The sequence below is a fragment of the Papilio machaon genome, chromosome 25 (genome assembly GCF_912999745.1).
Source record: "Papilio machaon chromosome 25, ilPapMach1.1, whole genome shotgun sequence".
NCBI classification, from domain to species: domain Eukaryota; kingdom Metazoa; phylum Arthropoda; class Insecta; order Lepidoptera; family Papilionidae; genus Papilio; species Papilio machaon.
The window spans coordinates 280,496-302,726 of NC_060010.1; the positions used below are offsets into that span (position 1 = coordinate 280,496).

General features: G+C 35.3%; 3 protein-coding genes across 3 annotated transcripts; all 3 read right to left on the minus strand.

Annotated features, from left to right (window-relative positions):
• Nucleotides 1–934: 934 nt before the first annotated feature.
• LOC106710600 (LHFPL tetraspan subfamily member 3 protein) lies at nucleotides 935–22,010 on the minus strand. Its single transcript, XM_014502695.2, has 3 exons — nucleotides 21,400–22,010; nucleotides 3,594–3,839; nucleotides 935–1,284 (listed from the first exon to the last, which is right to left on the minus strand). The coding sequence occupies exons 1-3, from the start codon at nucleotides 21,800–21,802 to the stop codon at nucleotides 1,070–1,072; spliced, it is 864 nt and encodes a 287-aa protein (XP_014358181.1). The 5' UTR covers nucleotides 21,803–22,010; the 3' UTR covers nucleotides 935–1,069.
• LOC106710579 (tektin-4) lies at nucleotides 12,431–13,979 on the minus strand. The gene has a single exon (XM_014502674.2). It carries the CDS (start codon nucleotides 13,957–13,959, stop codon nucleotides 12,439–12,441), a length of 1,521 nt encoding a protein of 506 aa, XP_014358160.2. The 5' UTR covers nucleotides 13,960–13,979; the 3' UTR covers nucleotides 12,431–12,438.
• LOC106710589 (tektin-4-like) lies at nucleotides 14,978–16,533 on the minus strand. Its single transcript, XM_014502684.2, has one exon. It carries the CDS (start codon nucleotides 16,481–16,483, stop codon nucleotides 14,978–14,980), a length of 1,506 nt encoding a protein of 501 aa, XP_014358170.2. The 5' UTR covers nucleotides 16,484–16,533.
• Nucleotides 22,011–22,231: the final 221 nt, after the last annotated feature.

Consider the following 22,231-nt stretch of genomic DNA (forward strand, 5'->3'; position numbering starts at 1 on the left):
ATGATGATCCCTAGCGCTCAAATGCAAAAAACATTATTAATTTATCTATATGTTCAAACACTCCCAGATATACTAAATAAAAATTCACCATAAAAAGTTTTGGCTCCCAGCTGTTACATTTTTTTATTTTGTAAACAGTGAATGTGTTAAGTATCAAAAACACCAAATCTAGATTAGAAAAAGATATAATTATTAGGCACTTGACTTGCAATCTGCAGGGCCTGGGTTCGAATCCCACTATGTACCAATGTGTTTTTCGATCTAGATATGTACATTTATCCGACGTTCCTACGGTGAAGGAAAACATAGTGATGCTGCCCGCACATATCTGAGAAAAAATTCAATGATATGTGTGAAGTCAACCCGCTCTGGGCCTGTGTGGTTGACTATGGCCTAGTCACCACTAATTTGGGGTAGGCTCCGAGCCCCTCAGTGGGGATGCATAGTGAGCTTATGATAATAATGATGATGATATATTACATGGTTATCACTTATTCAAAAGTACATTTAATAACTCGTAAGTATGAAATAGTCACATTTTGCCAGTTGTCAAATTTTATATGGACAACAACTAGACAGTTTACTCGAGCAAGAGAAACTGATTGTTTCAAACAGCAGCAGAAAATATTACGCGCTTAAATTCACGAAAAAGTACGTAAACAAACAAATGCGACAAGTGCCGAAAGGCCGCGCACGTACTGCGCGTCTCGCGCCGCGCATTTGGATCTCTCAGCCGTCGTAAAGTTCCGTTTTATCTCCGTTATAAAAGTTGCGGAAACAGAAGCAGAAACGGATGTTGAAAAGCACGCGGAACTTCCGCACTTGCGGAAACGGAAACAGACATCCGTTGCATCACTAGTACAATTCCTAATTGAGATTCTATTTGCATTTGAAATATTGTAGAACGCCATCTACTGCCAAAGTAAAGACAAATTTTGTTAATGCGCCATCTTTTGTTTAGATGTACAATCACAATTTTAAAACGCCATCTATGAACGAGCAGCATTAACCACAAACAAGTTGGTAGTTGTGGTAACTTTCAAGCGCCATCTATGAGCAAGATTTAAGATTAAAGTTGATAGTTGTGCATAGCATTGGCGTACAATCCGTGTTTGGGTCTCGGTGTCCGGCTGGAGTGGTGCGAGTGGTGTGAGGGATGCGAGTAGTGGCTGTAGGAGTCGAGGTCAGGCGGCGGCCGCACCAGCAGTACTGGCTGCAGCGCCAGCGACTTGCGCGATCCCGCCACTGACTGCGCGTCTGTTACGTATGCGTTGTTCACTTCACCTGTTAACAATAGATGGCGTTAAAGTCAATTATGAACATTCTTACTCCTTTTTCAAATTTCTCCATTTAAACTTAAAATTATTTCATAAATATTAATTCAAAATGATATATTTATATTACAGTAATTTGTGTACAGGAAAGATTTGAATTGTTTTTGAATGTATTTATCTGTGTCAGAGAGCGACTGTGTTAATATTCATGAGCACAAAGAGGTCACTCGTAGTGGCCTCGTTCGCGTCGTCACCAAACACATGTTATAAAATAATAATTCGAATAACAAATAACTTTCCATAAACATCCTAAGAACAAATGTTATTTAATAGTTGTTTTGAATTTAAATTTGTTTTATTGCATATATTAACTATTAAAAAGTTTACTTTTGCTAGCAAATGCTGTCAATAAAGAGATACAGATATGACTGCATTAAAGTAGGGATGGCGATCTCAAATCGATTAATCGAAGAATCGATTTCTCGGACCAAATAAATCGATTTTTTAAATCGATATGTCGTACTGAATCGATTCAGTGAATCGATATTTTACCCTTGAAAATCGACTTTCGATTTTTTCTCTTATGGTAAAAAAAATATTTAGAATTAGCTGAATGTATTGAATGTGTGTATTGAATGTAATGAATATATGAATGTATTACGGCATTGCCAGTTAAAGGTTTAATTACTTTAAAATTCGCGAGATGGCGGTGTGCTTAGTTTTCGTTGCTTCTCTTTAGTAAAAAAAAAGTTACGTTGGTAATCTTTGACTTGGTTGATTGATATTGCGTCATTGTTTTGTCTTGTTATTATTTATTCATTTGTTTATATATATGCTTTGATTGGTTGATTGTTGTAATATACTGACCATATAATACCAAAATATATTTATTTTTCTGACCATGTAGCCTGTTCTCGAGCAATAAATAGAATAAATACTTCAATTTTAGATATTCAATCACAGCAACAACTTCCACAAAATAATAGTGAAGAATTTGACGTAATAGAAGGGACTGATTTAGAAAAAGGAATTTGGGATTTTCATAAGTTGTAAAAAGCAACTCTCTACATGTAATACACTTGCACTGGAAAGTCAAGGCTTAAACGAAGAGTTTAAACACTATTTATCACAGGCAGTTGTGCACCTAAAGTATGATCCTATACTTTATTGGCAAGAACAAAAAAACTCTATTTATCACCATGTTCACTCAATAGCCGTGATGTATACCTATGAGTATCGTAGGATCTGGATCTGTTCCCTGTGAGCGCCTTTTTTCGATTGCCGGCAATCGCAAGTGATGAGCGGAACCGCTTGGATCCCAGTAGACTTGACAAATTGTTGTTTTTAAAAAGCTTAGATATGAAGCATTGGGAACTATAAGCTATGTTATCTACTCTCTTAAATTTTTAATCTAACAAATGCATTTAGAAAATAAATATCTTCTTTTATATGTGATCTGATATTTTGATATGGTAATAAAGATAATTGTAATTATCGAATTCCCTGAACTAAAAATTTCCTGATTTTACTGATAAGAGATCCCAGAGATTATTTATTATGGTACCATTCTTGTTTTTCATAAAATGGATTTATATTTACATTGTAAATACAAATTTGAAAAAAAATCGATTTTTTAGAAATCGATTTTTTAGACTTCGATTTTTTTATGAATCGATTTATCAGGTTACGATTCGAATCGATTTAAAAATCGATCTTTTTTGGAAAGAATCGCCATCCCTACATTAAAGACAAAGAGTTAACAAAATATTCTTTAACATATCAGAGAACCAAAGTATAGACATCAAACAGTATGCGATGCTTTCATGTATTGTTAATATTAACATGTACATGACATATTTATAAGCAAAATGACCTCGAGTCCTTGAAACTGGACGCGCAATGTAACACGAGTTGTCCGGCTTACTCGTCACGACCTGATTACTGTGAAACTGAGTACAAGTTTGATAGTGAGGGTAGTGTGTAGTACAACTTATATGGCTCGTATGTAAACTGTAGTATGGTTGAAAATCAAATTTTAATAGCAAGTTTATTTAAAAAATATAAAACAGGGGATTGTGGCTTAGTATAGTATACGTAGGAGACATCGACTTATAAACGAAAATGAAGCGAACTTAGCCAGAAACTTAGCGTTGATTTAGTTAACTCCAGCCAAAAATACAAGCTAGGTTTGTAATTCGAGAACGATTCTAATAGGAAGCAAACTCTAATTACATTTCTGCTTTATTTTACTTCGAGGTAGGTTTCGCTTTGATTCTGTTTCGGCTTCGTAACGTGCTAGCCTTATAAACCATAACGTACCTTTGTACAGCGAGGGGGGTGGGTAGGCGGTGTCAGGCTGTAACTTTAGATGTCTGGTGGCGAGGATGAAGGCGAGCGCGGCCAGCACGATGCCGTCCAGCGCGCCTATCACCGCCAGTAGATACGCCCAGCGCACGTGACACCGCCCGATGTTGTACTGATCAGCGGTTGGTCCACAAGTCTCCTGCACGGCCAGCTCCGACCAGCCCGCCGGGTACACCGCCACGCCGCTCACCAGACACGCCGCTAGAAACACACAACTTAATTAAACAGCTGTTGCAATAATAGTGACATCTGTTGTCGAATAGACACACAAATAGTCAAATATGGCCTCAAAAAAACAGGAATTGTCTTGCCCTATTCAAGCGAAAGAAGGTTCTAACTTTAACAAGGGAAGACAAAGAAGAATTATTACGTCTGGATGTAAAAGATCCTTGTACTCCTTATCTATTCCTCTGTCAATTGAAGGCGACTCATTTGCAATTTACGGTTTTATCAATAAAATATAGTTTACTGCAACCTTTTTTATAAATTTTACTACAATTTTCTGATGAGTTTTGTAAAACAGTGATATAAATAGTATGTTTCTGTATCGGTTTAACAGTGAAAATACATGATAAGTATGAAAGTTTGTTATCCAGCGGTCCGTGAACTCCGCATCGACTAACGAAAGCTGTTACAGTTTCAATTTCGTTGCTAATTGAAGGGAAAACTGCTGGCGAGCGATCGAGAACGAGTGACCACACATTTGTATTTATTAAAGGGATTTTCTTTTCAGTTTTTTTTTTACAGTTATGAAACTCTGGTCAAATAAAAGTTGTTTATCTGTAGAATATTTTCATTTCAATTCCTTTCAATCTAATTGTTATTATAAAGTAATAAATTTAACATATAACATTTTCAATAATTATATGAAGTTCATGAAATGTTAATAAAAATAGATCTTACAAAGAAGATGGACGGATGTTAGAACTTATCTCCAGAACGACTCAACAAATCTTACTAAAATTTGATTAGTCATTAAGTACTTTTTAGCCGACTTCAAAAAGAAGGAGGTTATCAATTCAACTGTATTTTTTATGTGTGTTACTGCGAATCTCCGCCCCTGGTGTTCCGATTTTGATATTATAATCGAAAGGAAGTGCTTGCAGATGAGTCCCATTTTTTTAAATAACAAGAAGACTAGTAGATTTTGAATTTAGCTTAAAAATGTGTTGCGAAGATAAGGGACATTTTTCCTTTCAGCTCTTATAATTCCACGCGAACGGTGTCGAGGGCTGCTAGTTATCTATAATCTTGTTAAAAGTTATGGTTACTATAATTTATATATAGAATAATAAACTATAATCTACGGCGCAGTTACGTTTAGTTACAAGTGATGATTTTCTACGCCATGGAAAGTTACATTTTACCATCGAAGAAAAGCGAGGGAAAGTGACGTTAACAAAGTTTATTTTATTACAGGAAACTCAATAGTTAAATAGTAATTATTGTAAATCAACCCTTGTCTGTACAAACGTATTACTGTAGGTTTCTGAGACCAAAATCTACATTTAAAACATATTGTTATATCTGTTATGTCAAAGATAATGACAGGGATGGCGATATGTTTTGAGATTATGGACTCTTAAGGTTAATTAAAAAAAACTAATCTGACATATTTATAAACACATAAAGATCAACAAAAAGCTAAAGATATTTTTACGTAGGATATTAACACGTTGAGTTGTTCAGTTAACTAACGGATTTTATGCAAGAACAATGTTAATTATCCGTTACTTAGAACAATAGATGGCGCTTCTCACGCGTGGGTCTTTTTACTTAAGTTCATCAAATGACTTCACAGTTTAATACAACGGTATATTTCAGAAAGAAATAGAATATAGCGTAATTTATACATATTTATTAAATTGGAATGTCTGTATGGTATATAGAAAAGTAAAAAGTTCATATTTTGTACAGATGATGTATTTTGTCTGTCGTTAATCTTTAGAACGGCTATAGCAATTTTGACTGAAAAGATAGCCGATGCACGTCGGCATATTATAGGTTATTATTTTCTAATTCGGTGCTGTTAAAGTCGCCGGAGACAGGTAACTGAAAAACTGATGAATAAAATAGAAATAGATTGATTTTAAAAAAACACATCTCACGCCTGTAACCCAGAGGTGTAGGCAGAGATCACGGATCTTCATTTGGTGTGGCCAAATGAAGCTCCACAATTCACTTTTCGCCATTTTGGGAGACGGAACGTGACAGAACGCGCAATCTTTTTCTCCCGGGAATTGACACATATGTATGGGTTGTATTACGATGTTTTCCTTCACCGTACGAACGTCAGATAAATGTACATATGTAAATCGAAAAACACATTGGTACGTGGCGGGATTCGAATCCAAGACCTGCGGATTGTAAGTCAAGTGCTTAACATCTGAGCCACCGATGCTCAGATTGCTTTTAATAATAATCTAAGTTACAAACTTATGATCTCAAGGCAGTTGAATATGTTGCTATCATTTAAAGCGATAAAAATGTAATTAGGTACATATTTAGAAACATAAATGGTATTGCACAAGTTTAATGTGAATCTGCAAGTATCATAAACAAAGCCGATATAAATGCGGCTTAAACCCGTGTTACGTTATGCCCCTCAATATAGATCTTACAATGTTAGGTAAGTTACTTTCTAAAATTGTCTAATATTTTTTTTAATAGAAGGGACTTATTATGTAATGTTTATAATTTATCAACATCTCTGTTAGATTTTAGGCGAAGATTTTATTGTTTTAAGTAATGAGCAAGAAAAAAATAATTTTGTACAAATATTTGGCTAAAACTTATATCAATTCATACTTTAACAATAAGCTAAATACTCAAATATGAAACCTTTCTATGTAATGATAATAATTTACTATTTATTAAAGACTAGCTGTAGCCCGTGACTCCGTCCGCGCCGATTAAAAAAACTTAATTAGTAGCCTGTGTTCTTCCAGATTATGCTCTACATCTATGCCAAATTTCATCGAGATCCGTTGAGTACTTTTGGAGATACCTTCAAATAAACATCCATCTAAACATTCGCATCTATCTATATCGAGGGGTGAAAGGCTATTTGTTTTAAGCGACATTTTTTGCGATATTGACTTATATACAGGGTGTCCGGTAATGAATGGATAACCTTGAAATGTCTTATAGTACAACTTATGGCCGTTCTGAAAAAAATACGAAACATAATTTATCACAAGTAGTACCTTTGATATATTTTTTTTAAAGAAAAGTCGATTTTTTTCTATCTTATTTTACTGTCTTGAACACTATGACCAAAATTGAATGATTTCTATTGATTTTTTGTTGTTTTATTATTATACACTAACTGTGCTAATAGATAAAAAGTAAACAGTGTGAATAGCTTTTGCAGTTTTTATTTTAAAAAATTCGCAAATTAATTTATTTCTGAAAAACATGCATAAAATATTATTTAAGCGAAGTTCAAACCTCTTGGGTATGAAAAAAATGTATGAATGTATGGGTGGCCAATAATTTTAAAATAATGTCGGTTTCATGTAGATTTTATAATGGTATAATTCATAAATGTATCTTCCATAAATAGTGACTTATTGCCATTAATGTAGAAAAGGAGAAAATTAGACTAAGTAACAAAATTTGTAATATGGGAACATTTTTTAAATTGAATTGTCACTGATCATTAGAATTAATAAAAAACAACATTTAAAATTAAAATATTTATTTTATTTTTCATTAGTTTACAAAAAATGTTCAAATTGTTTGCCTCCCACTCTTATGCATGCCCTAAATCTTTGAATAAATGATCTTCTGAGCAGTGTTGTGTACCGTCGCTCGCATATTTTTGATGCGGCTGCTCGGACACGACTGCGCAGTTCGTCCAAAGACTGCACAGGCTACAGTATACTTCCTCTTTCAGAAAGCCCCAATAAGAAAAAACCAATGGATTTAGATCCGGTGAACGTGGGAGCCACAAAATTTACATTTAGCTCTTTTCTCTCCCGCTTACTCAATTCAGACCCGTCTTTGTCTAATATAACACAAAAGACAGCAGGTAGTAAATATGAACAAACAGTTTTAACAAACACAATTAACAGTGGTAGATCCCGCAACAACAATATTTGTTGGGTGCACTAATTGGCCGGGTCGACCGGTGTAATACCACGACCACACAGAAGACAGGCGTAAAGTGGAAGCAATTCCGCGTTTCGTTTGATGAATGTGGTACCGGAGGCCTAATTTTAGTCCTCTTTCCTTTCCCGCCCTTTTTTATTAGGAAAGGATGGGAAGGGAAAGTGGATTTGATGGAGGAGGGGACGCATAGGGAAGAGAAATGTCCTCTTACTGTGGGACCTCTTCTCCGTTGATTAAAGGTACGCAACGCATCTGCATTTGCGGATGTCTATGGGCAACGGTCGCCTCGCTATTGTGGTGAATCCAGGTGGCCGTTTGCTCGTTTGCCAACTTATGATATAAAAAAATGAAGGTCACACGACCCATTTCAAGCTAGTAAAGTAACCATTTTTACATTAAAATTGGTTATTTTTTTACATTTAAATAAGTTAATTTCTAATACTTAATTTGTTTTCAATTTCTTTAAAAATAGCTGTTTTCATGTATGATCAACTTCTGATGTGTTTTCATTAATACCTAATGATCAGTAACAATTCAATTTAAAAAATGTTCCCATATTACAAATTTTGTTACTTAGTCAAATTTTCTCCTTTTCTACATTAATGGCAAAAAGTCACTATTTATGGAAGATACATTTATGAATTATACCCTTATAAAATCTACATGAAACCGACATTATTTTAAAATTATTGGCCACCCATACATTCATACATTTTTTTCGTACCCAAGAGGTTTGAAGTTCGCTTAAATAATATTTTATGCATGTTTTTCAGAAATAAATTAATTTGCGAATTTTTTAAAATAAAAACTGCAAAAGCTATTCACACTGTTTACTTTTTATCTATTAGCACAGTTAGTGTATAATAATAAAACAACAAAAAATCAATAGAAATCATTCAATTTTGGTCATAGTGTTCAAGACAGTAAAATAAGATAGAAAAAAATCGACTTTTCTTTAAAAAAAATATATCAAAGGTACTACTTGTGATAAATTATGTTTCGTATTTTTTTCAGAACGGCCATAAGTTGTACTATAAGACATTTCAAGGTTATCCATTCATTACCGGACACCCTGTATATATTCAGAATCAGGGAATTTTTCTATATATATGTAAATATCGCAAAAAATGTCGCTTAAAACAAATAGCCTTTCACTCCTCGATATATATAAAAGAAAGTCGTGTTAGTTACACTATTTATAATTCAAGATCGGTTGAACTGATTTAGCTGAAAATTGATGGGGAGGTAGTTTAGAACTAGGAGACGGACATAGGATTTTTTTTTATCTTGTGTGCATTTTTTTTATTCCACGCGGACGGAGTCGCGGGTAAAAGCTAGTTTATAATATTAGAAAGATTAAGCACTGAAGCAATAATCCAATTTTGTGAGCACGTTACGTGACAATGATAGTTCACGCGCTATCACTGTCACAACGTGATATGTTAGTTATTACAATTCATGTATTAATTCAGAGGCACGTACAATAAGAAATTTATCATCTGCATAATTTTATCATAACCTGAGATCATTTTAATACTTTGCTACTTCAATATGAAATTATATTTATGTATTTAACTGTACACTTACTAGCTTTAGTCCACGACTTCGTCTGCAGAGAATTAAAAAAGAGTCAAGAGTTTCATGTGTTCGATATGTTCTATATCTCTGCCAAATTATTCAATGTGTTCCACAGTTGTGGAGTTATTAATTATATGAATAAAAGAGAGTAAGTTGTGCCCTAAATCTATTTTAAGTAGTATCTTTATCTAGTCTGTAGTTTTATCTAGTAAATTTCATCGAGATCCATACAACCGTGCAGGAGATATCTTGTAACAAACCAAATTTATTTTGAATCATAAAAGAAAGTCGTGTTAGTTACACTATTTAATAGGTCCTTACATATGAAATTGGCGTTTTGTATGGGAGGAACAAAAAGTCGAATATTTTTAATATAATATATTTAATTAATCAAAGTATGAACCATTATTTTCTATGCACTTTTGCCATCTCATAGGTAGTTCATTGATCCCTTTACTAAAAAAACCAGTCGGACGGGAATCAATAAAATCTTTGAAGGCGATTTGGACTGCCCCATCGGAGTTGAATTTTTTCCCTTGCAAGAAGTTATCCAAATTTCGAAAAAAATGGTAATCTGTTGGAGCAAGGTCCGGGGAGTACGGAGGATGTCTTACACTTTCCAATTGAAGCTCTTCTAATTTAGTAGCCGTCTGTTGCGCAGTGTGTGGTCTAGCGTTGTCGTGAAGCAGCAGTGGCGTGGAGCGATTGACCAGCCTAGGTTGTTTAGCCGCTAGCTTTTCCATCATGGTTTGCAATTGCTGACAATAGACATAAGCCGTAATAGTCTGGCCAGATTTGAGAAAACTGTAATTAACAATACCGGCACTAGTCCACCAAACGCTTACAAGTAACTTTTTTGGGGTTAATTTTCGCTTGGGGCAGGATTTGGCTGGCTGGCCAGGATCCAACCATTGCGCTGAGCGCTTCCGATTATCGTAAAGAACCCATTTTTCATCACAGGTAATGATTCGGTTTAAAATACCTTCATCATTGTGCCGGTTTAGTAATGTAACACAACAGTCGACGCGCGTTTGCCGGTTTGCTTCAGTCAATTCGTGAGGTACCCACCTTTCAAGCTTTTTAATCTTCCCAATTTGCTTCAAGTGAATTAAAACAGTTTTATCACTAACATCGCAGCCTGCAGCTAATTCGGACGTGGTTTGCGATGGATCCGCTTCCACAATAGCCTTCAACTCTTCATTATCAACTTGAGTCTCAGGCCGTCCACGGGGCTTGTTCTGCAGATCGAAATTTCCAGAACGAAAACGTTGGAACCAAAAACGAACTGTGTTTTCTTTTGCAACACGACCGCCATACACATCATTCACCCTTCGAGTCGTTTCCGCAGCACTAGTGCCACGGCGGAACTCGTACTCGTAAATAATGCGATATTTTAAGTTTTCCATTTTGTAAAATGAGTGACGCAAACAGAAAAAAACAGAAGAAAAAAAACAAATGAATGACGGTCATAGAACCACAAATACATGAGTCTATAGCTGTACAAATTTGAATTTGGAATTCCTTACCAAAGAGGAGAAATTCGTGATTAAAGTGGCCAGTACGAAAAACGCCAATTTCATATGTAAGGACCTAATATAACTCAAGATAGGTCGAACTGATTTAGCTGAAAATTGATGGGGAGGTAGCTTAGAACTAGGAGATGGACATAGGAACTTTTTATCTTGTGTGCTTTTTTTTTTATTCCGCGCGGACGAAGTCGCGGGTAAAAGCTAGTTTATAATATTAATAAGATAGATCAAAAGCGAAACATTGATGTACTAGCTGTCGCCCGCGACTTCGTCCGCGTGGAAGTAAAAAATAAACATAATAAGTAGTCTATTTGTTCTTCCAAGCTATGATTTATATCTATGCCAAATTTCATCAAGATCCGTTAAGCTGTTCTGGAGATACCTTCAAACAAACATCCATCCATCTAAACATTCGCATTTATAATATTAGTAAGATAGTAAGATTATTTTTAACTAACTTTTTTCACGCATGTTCATTGAATTGTAACTTGAAACATTTCAACATTTACCTTCCCGTGTAGTTGCAACACATCCTGAATTTATTACAATTTTAGTTACACCGGAATTTAAAAAAACAAACAAGTAATATGCGTTTAAAATGCAACTTTCTAAGAACGAATCATTAGCTCTAATGAAGTTATCGATGGTTCCTTAGTGTCTGGTTTACATAAGACCAGTACAGTAGGACAGTAGTGCTGGACTGGCATGAACTGTATGGGTCAACTGGCGTCACTTAATTTACTTTATGCCAGTTGTATGCCAGCATGTATGAGGCATAACGTTCATGATATATTAAAAAACATACTTCTTAGAAATATAAATAGTAAATAAGCTGAACTTAGATCTTACTCATTGAATTCTAAGCACTTATGTTTGTTACACAACTATGTAATTATACAATTATTAGACTATATTAAGTCCATCCATCCATCCAGCCTCGTAACGCCCAATGCTGGGCATAGGCCTCCCCCAAAGATCGCCACAATGATCGGTCCTGTGCAACCCGCATCCAGGATACTCCCGCAACCTTGACCAGATCATCGGTCCATCTTGCGGGAGCCCTGTCCACGCTGCGTCGACTATTTTAAGACCATTGATACGATATTAGTTTTCGAATTGTAAGCCTTAGAAGTCAAAAGCTTTGTATTAGGTAAGATATTCTCTCACCACAATCTAACATCAGCATTGTTTAGTAAAAGAACTTTATCACGCATTGGGTCATCAGTTGGGAATGTGTTGCAACTCAAATCTCCGCGAGTACATTTTATTTCTACTATTTGTCGATCGTTTTCGTAATAGAATGTTAGATAATACATTTGCTTTAAGATTTAATCATTTTGTTTAGTTACGGTCGAAATATTCCAATGTTTTGGGATAGATTTCGAATTAATTAGTTTAATCTATTTGAATATCGTAATAGCAATTGAAAAACAAGATTTATTCAGAGCGCGATCTCAACAGGGATCGAATATTGATTTCAGTTAATTATTTTTTCGATTCACGCTAGATACATTAATAAGATCAGTTTTTTTTTACGAAATTATAATTCAATTCGGTTTTTAATAAAAACTATTACAATTTCATCCCGCGGCAAATTCTTCAGGTGTTGGCATGTGAGCGCGGATCCTACTGCATCTATCCTTGTCTATGTAAAGGCTCTTCCTTTTGCAAGCAATTTCCTTTTCCAAGATTCCACGGTATATCATCAGGTCTGCTCGCACAGACTCTGCCTCTCTCAATTTGTTACTAAACTTCTGCGATGCCTCTTTAACATACTTAGCCTCCGCCATCAGCGCGTACTGTGCATTATCCCTACAATTTTCAACGTTACATCTGTCGTAATTCCTCGCCTGCAGTCGTGACGTCACCAATTTGTTTCTATCATTCATATTACTTAAAGTCGCAACCAAATTCGCAATCAAACTCTCCAAATCTGCTATAGTTTGCAGGTTGTTCTTCAAGTTTTCCTCCAGATGTTCGCACATCCCTTCCGTAGCTGCTATAGTCTCTCCAAAGGCGGCGTTGGTTCTGTCTGCTTGGAGCTTCATGTCCTGGCTGCCTTTGATAATAGCAGTCATCAAATCTCCGCGTAAATCTTCAGATTTCTTTCTCACCTCTTCACAGTTCCTAATACTCTCAGCGCAATAATGCTTCCAGTATTCCAAAGTACATGCATTCTCAGGCCACCTCACAACTGCTGGGTGATATAATATTAAATTAGAATCTACTGTCCAGTTAAAATTCTCTTTATCTAATTTCAAGCAAACAACTTTATCGTTCCAGTCGGTTTCGATGGTGGCTTTAGCGGCTTTGTTCATGGCCATTTGTTCCTCCACTTTAGCTAAAGTATTCATGAATACTCTTCGAATTTCTCCAACTATAGCCACCTCTCTCATAAGTTCCTGTTCAGCGTCGTCTCTCACTAGATCTGGTTCGTATCTCTGAGTGCGAAGCTCAAGACATTCTCTTGATATCGCTTCAGGCAACATTAAAATTCTACAAGCTCCTTTCAACCGCGCTCTGTTCTCATCTAAAATATTAATCTCATCGGTAATAGCTTCTAGAGTCTTTTCGACCTTTGCTTTCCAATCTTCGCACTCCTTAATTCTTTTGTCCAATTCGTTATTCGAATTATTCAACTTTTTATCCATTTCTTCAAAGGTTTCAGCTAGTTGTTTTTTGGTGTTGGTTTCGAATAATTTTGCTTTGTCGATCGATCTTGGTGTGAGGACGGATTCATTATTTAGTCTCCAATCTCTGGTGCTGTATCTGGTCATGGAGTATTTGTCGACGACAGGTCTGACTCCCGTGATGCCTGACTGAGGGGTCCAGTCTAAATGTCCCGCCGCCCATGGGTCTATGGAACCCATACCGAGAAAGTCCCCACTCGTGGTATCGGTCGGTTGTGGGAGGTACCTAGGAGGCGCATTAGGAGGATATACCTTTGGTTCCGGAGGCTGTATGCAGCCCGGTCTGTAAGGGGAACACACCGATGTAGGAACTCCATCTTGGTTACTATTTTCCGACTTCGATTCCGGAAGCCGGTCAGTTCCTGAAGTGGGGCATATGTCTGGACACGTCATGTTTGTATTAAAACTCATTATGTTGAAATTTTAAATGAAAAATATTATTAATATGGTAAATAAATAAATATTAATATAACAAAAATAATGTCATTTTATGATAAAAATGACATTATGAAAAAGTATGAAAGTTGTCGTAAATATTTTTATCGTCGTCGCATTTTGCAAGTATATAAAACCTCTTAGCTGTTCCCTTATCATTCTGGCTAAAAATTGTGTTCGTTAAACCGTGCGTTTTCTAGTGAAATAAGAAATATTTGGAAACAATATTACATTGTTAAACGCACAATCAACACAAGACACACCTGATAATTTCAAGAGCCAAGAGTTGAGAAGCGTAGTCTTATCTTAACTAGCATCTTTTTACCATGAATGTCAGTGTCCTATTAGCTCTGAGACTATAAAACTGTATCAAGTAACCGTGGGATTTCTAACATCTACATTGTAATGATACATCTTACCAAATTACTAGGTACGAGTCAGAAGCGTTGTTGAACGATAGAGATGGCATTATTGTTGTAATTCAGGTGTAGCGCCAGTGGAAATACACCTTAAGGTCTCCAATATTCAAGACGCAAATACCAATATCATTTTAACATTTCAATAATCCACTTAAGTAGCGACCACTTAACCTTTTCCGTCAGTGTTAAGTGCCTCCTTTGCACTATACGAACTAAATGTAAGATACTCGTACATTAGTCACCTTTCACTCTCCGACAAATTTTCAAATTGTTTCATAACATCTAGGAAACGTTAAAGTTTTATTATTGACATTAATACCTGATTTAAGATCATTTAAAACGGTGATACATAGGAAGTATATTAAGGAAGTGACAGATACGTAAGTTGACACAGATTAATATTATTTGCATAGTAGATAGATATTTTAAAATCTTCTATTTGTATTAGTATATATCCATATGAAAAATCATACTTATGTCAGAAACTAAACAGTTTTTATGTAATTTTGTGAATATAAATAAGAAAAGTAAGAGTAATATTAAATTTATTCAGTCAAAGAAAAACGGTAGTTTTATTAATATCCAGCCAATTCTAAAGCAGATGGATAATGGGAGCGCACCATACCGCATCTGTCCCTATCAATATTCAACGTCTTCCTCTTCGATGCAATGTCTTTTTCTAATGCTATTCTCTTCTCACATAACTCTTTTCTCACTTTCTCTGCTTTCTTCAGCTGCCCGAGAAGAGAAGTCACCGTCTCGTGTATCTTCTTAACTTCTTCTATCAAACCTAGATGCGGCTGATCTCTAACACTTTCACCATGACATCTAAATGTGTTACGATTATCAAGTCGTGTTTGTGCCAACTTCATAGCGGCATCCATCTTACGAATAGAGTTCTGAAGTTCACCTATCAATGATTCCATGTCCGCGATCTTCTGTAGGGTATTTCTCAAAGTTTCTTCTAATTTGGTGCATAGTTCTTGCGTTATCGCGACAGTCTCTGCTAAAATTATATCAGTCTTATCAGCTTGTGTTCTTAACTTTCTGCCCCCGTTAACTAATATTGCGTTCAAGCTGCCTCGTAAGTCTGCAGATTTCTGTCTCGCGGCCTCACAGTTTTGCACATTTTCCCGACAAAAGTATTCCCAATATTCCAACGGTGCTGAAAACTCCCCAAATCTAGTGGAGCCTGGTTTAAACAGTATAGTATTCGTCTTAGTGTTGAGTCCTATATTCAATGTCTCTGTATCATAGGCCATACTTTTATCGCACCAGTCGTATTCGATCCTATGTTTAGCGGCCTTATTAATCAACATCTGTTCTTCAATTTTTTCGAGTGTACTTTTAAGAGTAGCTCTTACTTCGCTGACGAGGTTCATTTCTTTTATCAGTTCCTGCTCGGCCAAGTCGGAAACCAGATCTGGTTCGTACCGGTTCGAACGTAAGTCCAAGCACTCACGAGATATAGATTCCGGTAACATTAGAACTCTGGAAGCACCTTTAAGACGTTGTCTTTCAATCTCTAACAGTTCCACTTCTTCTGTAATCGCTTTACAAGCTCTTTCGACTTCGACTTTCCATCTGTACAAATCTTTAGCTTTTTGTTTCAGTCTTTCGTTGTTGTCGTTCTGTTGTTTATCTACGGTACCAAACGCTTGCATCATGGCCGTCTTCGCATTATAATCGATTATGTTCGATTCAGTGATTACTGACGGGTCTAATACGCTTTCGTTGTGATGCCGCCATTCGTTTAGAGAGTAACGACTTATGGAGTATTTATTGACTTTAGGTCTGGTGCCCGTCATGCCCGCGAGTGGAGTCCAGTCAACTTTACCATCGGGACCAGGTTTGATTTCGAAGTAATGTTCCGCACCGGGCTTAGGTTCCAGTTGCTCAGTCTCCTTGCCCTCGTCGACACCTCCTTTTTGATCTTCAGCGGCTTTTGCTTTAGCATCTTCGGCCTCTTTTATCTCTTCTTTGACTTGTTCCGGACTTTTCTCGGCTTTTTTAAATGCACCTATGTCCGTGCATACTTTAGGGCATTTATTTTTCTCCGGAAAAGTAGTCAATGTTTCCATGTCTTAAGAAAAAATTGTAGTAAAAATTACAAATAATGTAAAATCATTGATCAAAATATTAAAATAATTTAAACTGTCATTCTGACAAGTAAAATAATGTCGAAATCGTGAAACATTTTTTCTATTTTTTTTAAATAGAAAGGAGGTTTCATTGTTTTGGCAACATGTTTTTTGGGCTTCAACTGCACAAAAAAAAATCAAAAAAGAAAATATCGCATCCAGAAATCCTGATAAAAATTAAAAATTCCCTTTTGTTAAATAAGTTCGAATACCGTTAAACTTTCTGCGGATACAAAACTAGTTTGTCACGCGGCGTCACCCACTTAGAAAGTGGCCGCAGCCTTCACTCAGACATACATATACCCTATTGATATCACACAGTACTTATGCTATTTAAAATAAATAAATATTTTTATCAAAAGATCAACAGATCTTTAGATAAAAATATTTAGATTAACAAATAGAAAAAAAGACTGCTTGAGAACATCAAAAAAATTGCAAAAAAATACGTTTAACACTATTTCTATAAAAGGCTTCTCCTAAACAAAATAAAATAGTATCCGTCATTGTAGTAAATTATAATGTTTTTGATTTCATAATTATTTGAAACATTGTATAATTAAGCTTCAGGACATTAAATAAAAAGGCTTCTTTACTTTGCAAATCAAAGTGAGCTTTATACGATCGAAAGAAAGTTTAATTTTACTTTGCACGTCTTTTATATTAAAAGCAAGCATAAAAAGACGTGAAAAGTAAAAATAAACCTTGTTTCAATCATATGTAAAGTTCAATTTGATTTGCGATAACAATCTGCTCTGCTCTCCGCCCTGGCATATTTGTACGACACGACCTTATAAAACATCCTTACCGTAGAATTCCATTGCAGTGATAATTGTATTATCAAATATTACCATCTCTTTCATACTCTTTGAAAAAACAGAGATAACAATATATATAAACAAATGTCACGGCAATGGATTTACAAATATAAAACTGGTATTATTAAAAAATACCAGATACATGCAATATAATTTGCCTCTAGGCAAGCGGTGAAGGGAGACATAACGTTAGCCAATGCACGACGATATTGGTATCCTTGAATTCGCTTGTACTGGTAAATGTCGCTGCATTTTTACTGTAACGCTATACATATATACAATGAATAAAATTGGAGTATCTGTATGTGATATCGACAAAAAAATATTTATAGCGAATTTTATGTAAGTTCGCGTTTGTTTCGGCTAATCTCCGAAACGACTGGACCGATTTTGACTGGAATTTCACTGGAATGTAGACGATGTATGCGAGAATGGTTTAGACAACTTAGTGTACAAAAACCTTAAATACTTAAATACCCGCGAAAAACATAACCGTCTTGTCAGTAGGGTAAAAAACAAAAATCTTGAAAATAGTTCTGACCTAAGGATTGTTGCTTCTTACTAATATTATAAATGCGAATGTTTAAATGGATGGATCTCCGGAACGGCTCAACGGATCTTGATGAAATTTGAAACAGATGTAGAACGTAACTTGGCGAACACATAGGCTACTTATTGTGTTTTCTTATAATTTCGCACAGAGTCGTGGGCGACTCCTAGTAGGCATATGAGTAGAAAAAAAAACATAATAATGTGTTGTGCAAAAGAGGAGAAAGCTATTGTTACATATATAGGATTCAGTGACCGTTAGGCGATCATTTGTCTTAATGTTACCACCATTATGACCACAATAAACGATTTACTTTAATAGTTTGAAAGTTGTCACTGGTGTTTCGTCATAGTAACAATATAGAACGACTTCGCCGCTTTTATGAACTTTTACTTTCATAAAATAAAACACAATTTTACAGAAAATTATTTTAAAGATTTAAATTATGACTACAAAGAAAATTAAAATCAGACTAGGTTTATTTCAACTAAAAAAAATTTCAAACATCTGTTATTAAATTTATATTGATAAAAATTCTTCGTTAATTTTCACGTGTTATTTACTGAAAGTATATTTTTAATACTAGGACTAATACAACGAGGCTGTTGTAAGTTATTTTTTAAAGAATCAAGAGTATTGTTCGACATTGTTGCCAGTATCAATTATATTAGATATGCTAATTTGTGAAGCAGCTCGTAGCTTTCTATAGTAGTTGAATTTAATTATGGAAACATACGTTTAAAAATATATTATTACCTTTGTGTTTTTCACAATTTAAAAAAAAATACCACATGTTTATGAGCATGTATTTCCACAGTGGAAACGCACGGTTATGTCCTTCGTGTTGTTTGTACAATCTGATGAATACAGCATTATTATGGGTTTCAATTGTTCATGATAATTTAATCTTCACATAATCGCTAGTTAAAATAATTGAAAACCCACACAAGTGGAAGTAATTACGCGTTTCGTCTGATGAGTTGATTCCGAGGACCTACTTTTAGTCCTCTTCCCCTGCCTACTCTTTTTTTTATAAGAAGCATCCCTTCTTATAAATAAGAAGTGAATTTGTTTGAGGTGCAGATGTATAGGATGGGGAAATATGCTTTCTCTGTTCGTCCTCAGTCGATTAAAGGTAGCCAACCCATCAGCAAATAAAGAAGTCGGTGGCCAACGGTCACTTCGCTATTTTGGCGAATACTTTCGCTACATTTTCTTAAATGGTGTGAAATAAGCCGTTATTTGACCTTCCTCTGTTTATTAGTTTTGGGAGTTGGATTGAAACGGGATATATGAAGGTTTCTTTGGCATTCCTCAGCTGCCATCTGCCATGTGCGGTGGCACAGTTATCCACGTGTGCATGTGGCAACAGTTAGCTGAAGTTTTACCGGCCGGATAGCGGTGCCTCCGTCAGCATTTCGCATAGCTTGTGTTTACACCGGCCGTTACTCGTGCGTAATAAATGAAAACATGTGATGCAAACTAAATGGCGGGAAATCAACTACCGCTAGTTATAAAAATGCGAATTTCATCGCAAATTTATTGGTGGTAATAATAAAATGTAGGTACTTTTTAACTTTATTTTATAAAAGATTTAAATACATTTTACCTTCTAGTTAGATAACTTAAAAGTAGCAAAACATCTTATAAAAATAAAGCCCGGAAGAATAAAGTTACCAGACGGTACTTGAGGACGTATATGTAATCTCTAATCTTTAATGTAATTAAAGGTCGACCCACACTTAATTCCACCTATTGTGTTGTGTTATTGAAGATAAAAATAGCGTCTTTAATAAAAAATAAAAACCTTTGAATAAATATTTATATCTTCAAACATTAATAAGCTAATGTGCTACTCCGTAGGTTTCTGAGACTAAAATCCCCTTTTAAAAAATATTGGTTATTTCTGTTTTGTCAATGATCAGAAACCAACGGTTAATTAATTACGTTTCGTAAAAATGCTATTATCGGTCAAACGAGTTTTGCAGTCAGGGCGTAGACAACGTTTCGACACAGTATCTCACAGCTAAATATTACTTTCCTTATCCGTTTATTCGATGTATTTAAAGGAGTGTACACAAGTTACAAAATCATTCATTCAATATTCAATCTTGTGAATGCTAGGTCATTATAGCGACTAATAGACCGATTTAATTATCTGACCCGGTGGACATATGTCAAACTAAGTGATGACAGCTCACTAAGCGCCACTCTGTCAATGTCAAAGATTCTTGTTGTACTGTAAATGTAAGGTTTGGATGTTTTCTGACAGAACTAAACGCGATAGCAGTGTCTCCTTTACCGGCTCAGATAATATTGTTTCACTGTATGTAAAACTAGCTGTTGCCCGCGACTCCGTCCGCGCGGAATTATGAAAACTTAATTAGTAATCGATGTGTTCATCCAGATTATGTTCTACATCCATGCCAGATTTCATAGAAATCTTTTAAGCTGTTCCGGAAACACCTTCGAACAAACATACATCCATACAAAACTTTCGCATTTATAATATTAGTAAAATTAGTATAATTGTCCAAAGAATCTGTCTTTAATTCAAAACATCATTTTACGTCACATTCACATCTTATTTCATTAAAAGTGAAAATAGTTTACTATTTAACGTTTCACTCTAATTTCCGTTTCCCGGTCTAAGCGAACTGACAGGTTGTTTTTTTTTTTAAGTAGGCGGTAGGGGCAAGGAATCCTGCGCTGTGAGCCACACCTGCCATCGAGCCGGATGTTAACACATGCATAGTAATGTCACCGGCAAATTGTGGATCTAGGCAAATCGTAAACACGCAAGAAATTGAATATTGATCTAATGGTTGGCTATAGTTCGATAATTTGTAATGGTTCATTTCCGAATATTTATTACCCATAAAAAAGAACTCAATTTGTGAATGAGATTCGTTCGATATGAATTGCAAACTGGCGGAATATTCGTTTTGTCGGTAACAGCAACACAGACACACAGTTAAAACTTATTTGAATGCATATTTATGTTTACATTACGTACAGTAAAATCTCACAGTACTTGTGTGACCAAAAACTGCAACTGCAGGCTTTCTGACATGACATTTGATGTTTGCATGATGACTAATGAATAAATTATTTTGTGACCTCATCGTAAAGGAAATATGTACTAAATGTCATTATGTTAATGTTTTTATTAATTTTAAGTTATAAAAAAGTATTTATATGCGACACAAAGGTTTATACAGACTTAGAACAATGTAAATGTAGACAGGGCTGTGTGTTTATAGTTAAACAAAATAATCGTTTAATAAATAAGGCCAATAAATCACAAAGATGTAGATTCAACATTCACTATAAAATACAACAAACCTTTTATCAGACATAATACAAAATTGTTTTGGGGTCACTGTAAGGTGTAATAAGTTTCCAATTGTTTCTTGTTATCGTGGCTTTGTTGTATTTACCTTTGTAATTTTTTTTTCTTTCACTTAAAAAGCGGTGAAAGTACTCACCAGATAACAGCTGTAGCCATCCGCAGATGTGGAAGACGGTTGTCGATTGGCAGAAGAAAAATAATAACATCGCGCATATAGTAAACAGTGCCAAGGCGACTGCTAACCCAACTAACACAGTCGCAATCTTAAAAACCAATCCATTAATTGAGAAGAAATCATCTAATCTCCCTTTGCAATCTTCTACAGCTTCATCGGCTCTGCAAATCTGCCACAGACCAAACTTCCTCGGATATTCCGTTTCTAAATCTCCAATCCATTCTGGTGTCACGAAAGCAACAACGCTGATAATCGCATAGCAAATCGTGAATATAGCCCAAAGCACACCTATAGCTTTCGAATTACGGACGTAGTTTGTAGCGTACAAATGTGACGAATCAACGTATTCGATTTTCGAACCCATATTGTCGTTTAGTTTGACGTTATTTGTTTAAAAAACTTTTGTATAACACATTTTTTGTTGTAAACTTTATTATGAAGCACTTGTTTGAGGGAATTTAAAACATGTCACGAAGTAAAAGTAATTCAAACAACACGAGGACACGAATATGACACTGAACGACGACGAACGTTATCCGAGACGAGGGGAAACACGAGACTAGCGATCGCTCGCTCGCGCCATTTCAAATTGTAGCCGTGGTGGGGATAAGTAATGAACTTAACAATACAAAACATTCTTCTTGCAATTTGTGCTAAACTTTATTACGATTCTAAGTAATACGGTCACTGAAATTCATTTGAAAGAAAAAGATTCGGAAAAATCAGTTAATAATAAAAAAGTTGAAGTTTCAGTTAAGTTCTGACTTTTCTGACCTTTTTCTTTGTGATGTGA

Coding starts and splice junctions, on each gene's coding strand:
- LOC106710579 (XM_014502674.2), bottom strand. CDS start 13,959: ATGAGTTTTAATACAAACATGACGTGTCCAGACATATGCCCCACTTCA.
- LOC106710600 (XM_014502695.2), bottom strand. CDS start 21,802: ATGGGTTCGAAAATCGAATACGTTGATTCGTCACATTTGTACGCTACA. Junction 3,840..21,399: donor ATGGCTACAGCTGTTATCTG/GTGAGTACTTTC, acceptor GTGTGTTTCTAG/CGGCGTGTCTGGTGAGCGGC. Junction 1,285..3,593: donor ACCCCCCTCGCTGTACAAAG/GTACGTTATGGT, acceptor TATTGTTAACAG/GTGAAGTGAACAACGCATAC.
- LOC106710589 (XM_014502684.2), bottom strand. CDS start 16,483: ATGGAAACATTGACTACTTTTCCGGAGAAAAATAAATGCCCTAAAGTA.